The following is a 10,092-nucleotide window of genomic DNA, read 5'->3' on the forward strand; positions in this document are numbered from 1 at the left end:
ATTCATTCATTAATAAAGTTGAAACGTTCATTCAATCTTCCTTGTCTGAAGCTTTATGATAAAACCATAGTCTTTTAGTCCATAAACAAACTTAACAACTTACGAAGAGACAAATGTAGATTTGCATGAACAAACTCTTCGTAGTTTGCTTAAAACGATATATTCGCAATCTTAGGGTCAAAGGACTATTGACCTCAGTATGATTGTTAGAAGAATCTATGATGTCTGGTTATGAGGCATTGAGAGTTAGGAACTCTATAGTTCTTCTAGGTATCTTCCGAAGGTACTGAATTGACCAGTGCACTTCTAGAGACAAGATAAGAACAAACCATTTAACCTCTTATGTCTCGAAGTCACTATGTATGAATTGCATCATGCTTACCTTAATCCTGAAATGAGACATGCCATTTCACACCTTAGTATTCTCATTTGAGAAAGTCAAAGTTCGGACTCACTATGTGATTCCGAACAAGGCCTATTGGTGAAGTACTAAGTTGTGAGTCTGTCATGAGTAACTTTGTGAAGTTCTCATAGATATGGAATTCATGTACAAGATTGCTGAAATGCAATGTATGTCACCTCATGCTTTGTTCCTTGGAGTGTGAATAAATGAACTGGCCAGTGTCCAAATTGAGTCTTGACTCTTTTGGATGAAACAATGTGACTTGTTAGCTCCTCGTCAATACATTGTTTCTAACTTATTCACAAGCGACAAAGGAGTTGAGGAAATAACAGCTAGAAGGGTAAAATGGTAATTTAGTAAATCCCGACTAGCTGATGACATTCATGAAGGGTAAACATAGATAATATTCAGTGGATCCGCTCATCATAATTAGGTCGAATTCTTGAGTAGAAAATAAATTCATTTGAACCGAGAGATTTTCAGTGTCAGCTCTTTAGTGGAGTCAGTTGGCATTAAGCTAAACTTGGAAAAGGTTTGTGAACTTTTGAGTCCAAGTGTTTAGCTCAAGCTTTGTTCATTTGGGTCCATGAGGTCACTGTCACGAATCACATCGATAGGAATAGTTAAACTGGAAGCTAAGTCAAAACAAGAACGAAAATAGTTAAAAGGGTATTTTTGTCTTTTGAGACAAAGGATGAAATGAATGTCAATAAATTTTTTGACAAGTTCATTTGATGACAAGTTTCACTCGGCCAAAATAAGATTTATTGGGCCTTGTGGATTATTTTCATTTCATAAGAATTTTATTGAAAATTCTTAATGGGCCTTTTTCATGTTGTCATGAACAAGTGGAAAAGCTTCTAGAAGGCCTTTCTAGCATTAAAATAGGCGCCCACCACCCAGGAGGAAAGAGAGATTATTTTGTGCATAAATGTATTTAGATACTTGCCAAAAGAAAAAGAGGAAACAAATTTGCATATAGATGCACAAGGAATTTCGGCCAAGTGAGAAAAGGGCAAGCCAAGGAACAAAAAAGGAAACAAATCCAAGCCTCTAGGAGGCAGCCTTGGGCGCCCAACATGGAATGGGAAATAAGGGATTTTTGCTCATGAATATGTGATATTCTATAGAAGAGGAAAGTACCTTATTGAAGGTAAAACCTCTCCTATAAATAGGAGCCCCATTCCTCACTTTTCATTCATGCAAAGTTTTAGAGATTGAGAGCTTCTCTCTCTAGACTTGGCCGCCCCTTCCTCTCTCTCTCTAGTTTATATTTTCGATTTTTCTTGTCTTGGCGCCTAGGTCCTCACTCGACCTAGTGTTTAGCTCTGCGACTTCGAGACTCGTTCTTAAGTCGTAGTGTTTAAAAGTGCCCACTCACTAATTCCTTCTTTTCGAGTGATTTAGTGATAGAAACTTTCGTGGTTGCTCGAGGTGCCGAGGAAAGAAAGAGAGACGTGCTGCGAGGGGAGACGAGCGTTGCAAACTTTCCACAATCTTCTTCAAAGTTCAAGCTTCAAGAAAGGTTAGTAAACTTCTAGCTCATATTAGTTTTTATTTACATGTACATGCTCTTGTCTAGGTTAGTAAAAACTAGTTTTACTTAAAAAGAAATTTTTTAAAATTCCGCCGCTTAACGAAGCGTTAAACTTTTTCTCAAACCCTAGATCGATTCCAACATAAACGTCCGTGTTGTAGGTAAACAACATATGAACAAGTGATGAGGGTGGATCAGCGGCGGCGATAGCGAGAGGGTTGGGTTATGGTTACCGTTTTCGAGAATAAAAGACTTCCACTTTGCTTTCAGTTTTTCAATAAGCCAAACCCAAGGTTTTATTTTTCATGGTTTAAGTTATGTTTTTCAATTTCGTTAAAGGTTAAGACTTTATTTTTTTTTTGGAAACGTGGGCGGTGCCACGGAGATATCATATAAGCCCTCACGTATGGCGGAGGAAAACTGTGGTTACAAGAGATTAGGAACAAACAAACAACCACGAAACCAACACAGAAAACCAAGTACGACAAAACTATCCCGACATGTGGGATTGAAGTTCTCTGTCATCGGCTCTAATAGCCTCTTCCGAGCACGGAGGGACAAGCCCCATCCATCTCGAATTCGAACTATGAGTAACAGCAAAGCGGGCTAAGTTGTGTGCCGCGATATTACAAAGACGAGGAATATGCAAAATTTTAAACTCAATGAAATTGTTTACCTCTCTCTTGATGTGATGCAACACCGTCCCGAGCTCGATCGTAGGGGTCTCCCTCCCTGCCACAGCCTTGACCACCTCCGAGCAATCCGAATGAAGCTCCAACCTCGACCCGCCGATGCTCCTGGCCAAAACTACGCGTTGGAGGACCGCAACCGCCTCCGCAAGTTGGGGGGGGGGGGTAAAATCCCGAGCCTGGGAAAACGTTTGCGAGGCTAGCACCTTTCCGGTGTGGTCGCGAGCAATGCACCCCACACCGAACCCTCCCTGGTCCCGATCTAGCGCAGCATCCACAGTCACCGAGATTGTTCCTTGCGTCGGAGGGGTCCATCTAGGCTTGGTCGTCCTCTTCTCTTCTCCCCGAGCAGTAGTCTTGTTCGCGTCTCTGAACTCTTCGAGGAAGCTCCCCGTCCACTGAACAAGCTCTGTCTGGCTCCAAGCTCTTTTCCCCGAGACGATATTGTTCCTGTGGTTCCACAATTCCCAGATGATAGTGATATAGAATTCAAATTTACTCACCTCAAGGGAATCAGCCGCTCTGAAAATGTTGTCAAAAGCCTCGCCCTCCCCGTGCGGTGGGAGGATCCCACCGAAGCCCGCTTCTTTCCAAACTTTCCTACTCCACTTACAGCCCCAGAGAGCATGATGAGCCGTCTCAGCCATTCCCGAACAGACAGGGCAACGGTCGTCAGTGATAATTCTCATCCTGAGAAGCACGGTGCAAGTCGGGATCCGGCCCTTGCACACTCTCCAAATGAAGAGCTTCACTTTAGGTGGGACTTTAAGTTTCCAGAATTTCCTCCACCATTCCTCCATCAGGGACCGATCGGACGTACTGGCTCCATGGATGGCCTCCATAGCCACTCGATACCCACTCTTGACCGTGTACTCTCCATCCTCTGTGTAGTGCCAACGTCGTCTGTCCGGGATCCCCTCACCCCCGCAAGGGATGCTCAGGATAGCTCTGGCGTCTTCCTCAGTAAACATGGCCCGAATGAGCATGTCGTCCCAATCACCGTCTAACCTCATCAGCTCCGCAACTCTCATATCGGGGGGAATCAGAGGGGGATCGAGCCACGTGAAGGATCTAGGCCTAGGGATCCACTTATCACCCATAACCATGACTGATTCGCCATCCCCAATGTTCCATCTCGTGCCAGCCAGGATGATCTCCCTTCCCCAAACTAGGCTACGCCACATGAAAGAGCTGTTCGATCCGCAATGACCAGTCAAGATGTCCCCGTGTGGATAGTAACTCTCTCTGAAGACCTTGCCCACCAGACTGTCAGGCCGTCTAAGGAATCTCCACACGTTTTTAGCAATAAGAGCTTGGTTGAACTTTTCCAAGTCTCGAAAGCCCATACCCCCATCCGTCTTGTTCTTAACGAGGACCTCCCAAGCACACCAGTGGGTCTTTTTGGCTCCGTTGCAGTTGCCCCACCAAAATCTAGCAATAGCCGAGTGGATCTCGGAAACCAGGGCCTTCGGAAGCTTAAGACAGGAGGCCACGTAACTCGGGATGGCCTGAAGAATGGACTTAATAAGCACCTCTCTGCCAGCTTGTGAGAAAAAAAGACCGTTCCATCCCTTGATCTTATCCCAGATGCGCTCTCTCACATACTCGAAGAGTTCTTTCTTTTTACGACCAGAGAAAGCAGGGAGGCCCAAGTAGCGCTTATGGCAACCCGTCCTCTGAACACCTAGGGTCTCAGCTAGAAGCTCCCCTTCTTCCAACTCAACATCTCTCCCGAAACAAACATCGGATTTCTGAAAATTGACTAGCTGGCCCGACGCCCCTGAGTATAAACGTAAGATCTCTGCCACTATCTTGCACTCCTCCGGGCACGCTCTAAAGAACATCAGGCTATCATCGGCAAACAAGAGGTGAGACACTCGGAGATTTCCAAACTTGACCCCACTGATTCCACCCGCCCGTTCTCCCGCTCTGAAGAGACTCGAAAGTCCCTCTGAACAGAAGAGAAAAAGGAAAGGAGAAAGGGGGTCGCCTTGACGAAGACCTCGGTGCGGAATCACATGGCCCCGAGTGGTCCCATTAATATTAAAGGCAAAACTGACCGAGGAAACACATCTCATCACTTTTTCCACCCACTCGTCACTATACCCCAGTCTCAGCATCACCGCCTCTAAGTAGGCCCATTCAACCCGATCGTAAGCCTTAGCCATGTCTAGCTTAAGGGAGGCCCATCTACCGTTCCCAAACCTGCCTCTCTTCATCGTGTGTAGCGCCTCAAAGCCCACCATGACGTTGTCGAAGATAAGCCTACCCCCCACAAACGCACTCTGATTCTCTGATATAGCCACGTGCATAGTGCCTTTGAGGCGGTTCACCAGGCACTTAGCGACAATCTTGTAGACGACGTTACACAGACTAATAGGCCGAAACTCACTCACCCTCCGCGGATCCTCAACCTTCGGGATAAGCGTGATGACTGTATCGTTAATGCTCCCCACACTTTTTCCCTCATTAAGGATTCCAAGACATGTTTCCGACACAGACTCTCCTACCACATCCCAGTACCTCTGATAGAAGATCGCCGGGAAGCCATCTTTTCCCGGGGCCTTGATAGGGTCCATCGAGAAAAGCGCATTCTTCACGTCAGCCAAAACGAACGGCCGCTCAAGCTCAGAATTCATCTCTTCCGAAATCCTAGGTTGGATACCCTCAACCACAGCCCTGATATCTTGCTGAGACGGCCCCGCAGAAGTGAAGATATTCTCAAAATACCTGGAGATCACACCCTCTATTTCCGGCCCGCTACTTCTCCAAACCTCTCCCTCGTCGAACAGTCCACTGATTCTGTTTCTCTTGCGTCTCGTGGTGGCCTTACGGTGAAAAAACTTCGTATTTTTATCTCCACACTTCATCCGGGAAGCTCTGCTCCTTTGTCTCCAAAACTGTTCTTCTTTTTCCAACAAGGCATCCAGCTGTCTCTCCTCACGACGGAAGGTTTCCATACAAAAATCCGGTCCAGATCTGCCCACTAAGTCAACAATCTCCTTCTGTTTCTCGATCCGGTCTTTCATCCCCCGATTCTTCCTAATACCCCAGCGAAACAGCTCATCTCTGCACTGACCAATCGAGGTCAACAAGTCTTGCCCCGTGGCGTTTTCTCTGCCCTTCTCCCAAATTCGGCGAACCACCTCGTCACACTCGGGCTCCCCACACCAGGCCTCCTCAAAGAAGAACCTCTCAGGTCTCCTAGCCCGGTGCGCTCGTCTAAAGCCTCTCGTACTCAGCAGGAGGGGTCTATGGTCCGAATTCCAAAACCGCAAGTGGTGAACACTTGCCAGTGGAAAGAGGTCCCGCCACTCCTGGCTGGCAAGGCATCTATCCAGACGTTCCTCGATCCGACCTCTACGCCACGTCATCATGTCGCCCTCAAACCCAAGATCCTGAATCTCACAATCCACAACCATCTCACGAAAGGCCGCGAGTTGGCCAGGGCCTCTGTCACGGCCCCCTCTTATCTCCGAATTCGAAACCACCTCGTTCATATCTCCACCCACCAGCCAGGGCCCCACATGGTTAGCACGGAGCCGTCGAAGCAAGTCCCACGTGTGTTTCCTCTGCGAGGCCACAGGATCCCCATAAATCCCCACAAACCTCCAAGAAATCCCATCACTCCCAACCAAATTACCCTCGATGTGATATCTCGACATTGTCCGAAGTAGAAACTTCACCGGCTTTTTCCAGAGTAGCATTAAGCCTCCGCTCCTACCAAGACACTCAACCGTCAAACAACTCTCAAAACCTAGAAGAACTCTCACCCTCTCTGCCATATCTTTCCTAAGCCTAGTCTCCGAAAGGAAGAGAAAATCCGGCTTATAATCAACAACATGAGAGCGGAGGGCCTTCTTCGTCCCAGGGTTCCCTAACCCTTGGACGTTCCAGATAACGCCAATCATTGTGTTCGGCGGCCCTCGTCCACGAGGGGCGCCGCTCTCTCAAAAGAACCATCCTCAGTCGGATCCGCCAACGCAGAAGCTCCTAAGGTGCCAACATCTAACTCCGAGTATCCAAACAAAATAACCTCCCCAGAATCACTCGGTAATAAAGAGGAGGAAGAAGTACTAACCTGGTACACGCGGGATGGGCTCTGCACGCTCTTTGGACCCAAGGGGGTGTCATTGCCTGCGTGCGGGTTCCCGCCATCGCCTTCGAACATGCGGGCCATCTTTTTCACGTTCCCCACTCTAACACGCTCATTAATTTTCCTCTTCCCGGGCCCTCCTTCGCCGTTGATTATCAGCCCGAGCCCGGACTCGTGAGCCCTCAACTTGTCGGGCGTCGTCGTGTTATTTCCCAGCGCGCGCTTCCTGGAAGTAGTGGTCTTTCTCTTGGCCACAGTAGAACTCAGCGTTAATGGGCCCTCATGAAAATGGGAGTCTGTATTGCTTTTGGGCTTTAAAATATCTCCCTGGCCCAACATCTCAGCAGAGGGAGGGAGTTGGCCCATCCTGGTAGTAGGGCCCATCAGAGAATAAGTCAGAGAAGATGAGCCCATCTTAGTAGGGGACTTCACGTCAGCTGCCTCTTTCCCAACATAAGTAGGGGAAGTGCTAGGGCAAAAGGTAAAGTCAGCTTCATCTTTCCTTAAAGGGCTCTCAAAAACCTTGTCAGGTACAGAACTTTTCCCAGCCTCAGAGGTAAGACCCTCTTCCTCGCGCCCCACGCCGAGAGTCACCCCCTCACCTTCCTTTCGTTTGTCAGACCCAGAACAGTGCACCAGAATACCAGTTTTGGCGAAGACCCCCAATTTCGGGCGAGAACCCTCCTCAGCTGATGAGCAGCAGGTTTGCTTTTTCCCTTTTTGGAGATCAGCCCCACCTCCCAACGGTCCGTTGCCAGGCTTCTCGGTCCGATGGTCTCTCTCCAGGTCTGCGCCATTTTTTCCGGTCCCGAGGTTCCCAGCCGAACCACTCCGGTACTCCTCGTCAGTTTCCTTGGGCTCGGAATCGGAGATCCTAGCAGTTTTGGCGCCGTGGTGGCTTCGCAGATCTTCCTCCGCCGTCTTCCTCGGTCTACTGTTCTGCGCGTCCACCTCCATCGCCGCCGGTGAAGGATTTGAGGCGCCCGGCTGGTGAGCCCCATTGATCCCCTCCGAGCTCTGGCCTCTCCCGCTTCCCTCAGCTCTATCCCTGGGCCCTCTCTGATTTTCCCTCGGCGGAGAACCACTTGATCCGGTCGGCTCAGGGGGTGGTTTTGGGCCAGACCACCCCTGCGTCACAGACGAACCCGTGCCGCTAAATTTCCGAGTTCCTCCAGCCAAGCTATTTGGGACTTCACCCCTCAGCCAAGCCCCATACTTGAGACTCCCAGCCTCGCCATATTTTCCTTCTTTTTTCGAGCAGTCCGAGCTACCATGACCCAGGCTTCCGCAAACGTAACAAAAGTCAGCCAATCTTTTGTATCGGAAGGCTATCCACGTCTTGCTGTCACTTGTGCCCAGTTTAACGAAGATACCCCTCACCAGAGGTTTGCTCACATCCAGGGCCACACGAGCACGGATAAAATCGCCTCTGATTCTACCATCTCTGTCCTTGTCAATCGTGACCACTTTGCCAATCTTATTCCCGACCAGTTCACCCATCTTAACCGACCGGTTTGTAATCGGGATTCCGTGCAGTTGGGTCCAAAACTCCACCCATCGAAACTCGTCGTCTATGCCACACTCCGCTTCCGGGTCACTCAACACCAGAAGCGACTTGTCGAACATCCAGGGGCCCGTATCCCAGACACGTTTTTTGTCAGCCTCCTTGGCAAATCTGAAGCAGAAAACTCCATCGCCTTGGTCGCTGATTTCGAGCTTCCCAGTAGGTCTCCATATGCTCGCCATAACAGACTTGAGAGCATTACGGTTGAAGGGCTTCCTTCTTAGCAGCTTCCCGAGAAGGCATCCCGACAAGTCGGCTCTGGTACCAGCAAGCTCTTCATCTTCAAGGACCAGAACCGCGTCCTCCTCGTCCTCCTCAATGCCCAAATCGGACCACTTGTCGCATAAGTCCTCCATCTTCAGGCAGTGGAGGGTCAGGCGAAAAACTCTGACTAACACACGCAGAGAGAAAACTTTGACCAAAGGTTAAGACTTTATTTATGGTATTTATTTCACAATGGTATTTTTTGGGTTTTAATTTCCGATTATGCAACTTCGACTTTTTGATTGTTTTCGTTCATCAAGTTTTAAATGAAAATTTATTTTTAGGTTATGAGTTTCAAACTTTATATTTTAAGTTATGTTTTTTAAAAAAAAAATTACCTCAAATTTTCGTAAGTTTTAAAAAGTAAGATAAGTAAGATGGTCTGAAATGTCGGGTCGTCACATTAATAAGGGTTAGCGGTGTGAATATCCTATTTTTTCGTCAAAGACTTGGACAGTGTGTATTTTTTTATTCGTTATTTTACTTCAACTATGATAATAAATGTTTAGTACATATACCAACGGTATGTGTATGATTTTTTTTTTTCATAAATGTAAATTTTTTTAGGGATTTTTTTTTTCATTTTTGAAACTTAAGTCAAATCTATATTTAACTGCAAAGTTATGTCAAACGTTTTTATGTCAAAGGCTTGGTGGGTGTTGTATTTATTGTCCACCGGTAGTAAATGTGTAGTAGTAGCACATACCAAGCTGCGTGTGTACTTTTATATTTTTATTTATGTAGGTTTGTTTTTTTTTTCATTTCTAGGATGTGTTGTTAACACTTGAATCAAATTTCGAATATATACTTTCGTTTTCCGTTGGATGACCAAATGTTCCGTCACGCATTTTTGTGACATTAGTTACAAGGTTCGAACAAGAGTACAATTAAGTATTTCAATAAAATAAACAGTGGATGAGAGGGAAAAAAAAGGTCAATTGTGTGCAAAGGTAATAAAAACCTCTTACTATTTTCATATATAATGCTCAAATACGAATATAAAGACGGTTAACTGCGAAAAAAAATCGATTGAGAGACGGGAAACAGAAGAATCCGAGCATTGATTTAACCTATAGGTCGGACTGTAGCGACATTCTCGACGATGACTCTATAAAATATAAAAAATCATCGATGGTAAAGTGATCGAGATTCGATAATAACATTAAAGGGAAAAAAAATTCACGGCTTAAGATTTTGTCAAATTTTTTAAACATAAAATGAATCTTCCTAAAATTTTTTGAAAATTATATACCGACATAGATTTCATAAAATATAGCACCAAATAATCATAGAATAAAAGAAATAACAACATACATAAAACGATTCAAGTAAAAATAAGAAACTAGCAAGATATCAAAACTAGTCACAAAATTTTACTCGAAATTTCTCAAACCTTTAAAACACGTTTTTCAATATAAAAAATTAAAAAATTTTAGAACTGATTCTAATGTGTTTTAAAAACATCCCAAACTCATAGAAAATCAACATGCTTTTTAATTTAAAGACAAGAGCATTAAATTAAAAAAAATCTAAGATTAC

General features: G+C 45.9%; 1 protein-coding gene across 1 annotated transcript; it reads right to left on the reverse strand.

The window, feature by feature from the left end:
- Nucleotides 1–2,430: 2,430 nt before the first annotated feature.
- LOC149388437 (uncharacterized) lies at nucleotides 2,431–6,540 on the reverse strand. Its single transcript, XM_089622431.1, has one exon. It carries the CDS (start codon nucleotides 6,538–6,540, stop codon nucleotides 2,431–2,433), a length of 4,110 nt encoding a protein of 1,369 aa, XP_089478557.1.
- Nucleotides 6,541–10,092: the final 3,552 nt, after the last annotated feature.

This window comes from Urtica dioica, chromosome 8 (genome assembly GCF_054948205.1).
Source record: "Urtica dioica subsp. dioica isolate 48M chromosome 8, U.dioica_male_clone48M_v1_H2, whole genome shotgun sequence".
NCBI classification, from domain to species: Eukaryota; Viridiplantae; Streptophyta; class Magnoliopsida; order Rosales; family Urticaceae; genus Urtica; species Urtica dioica.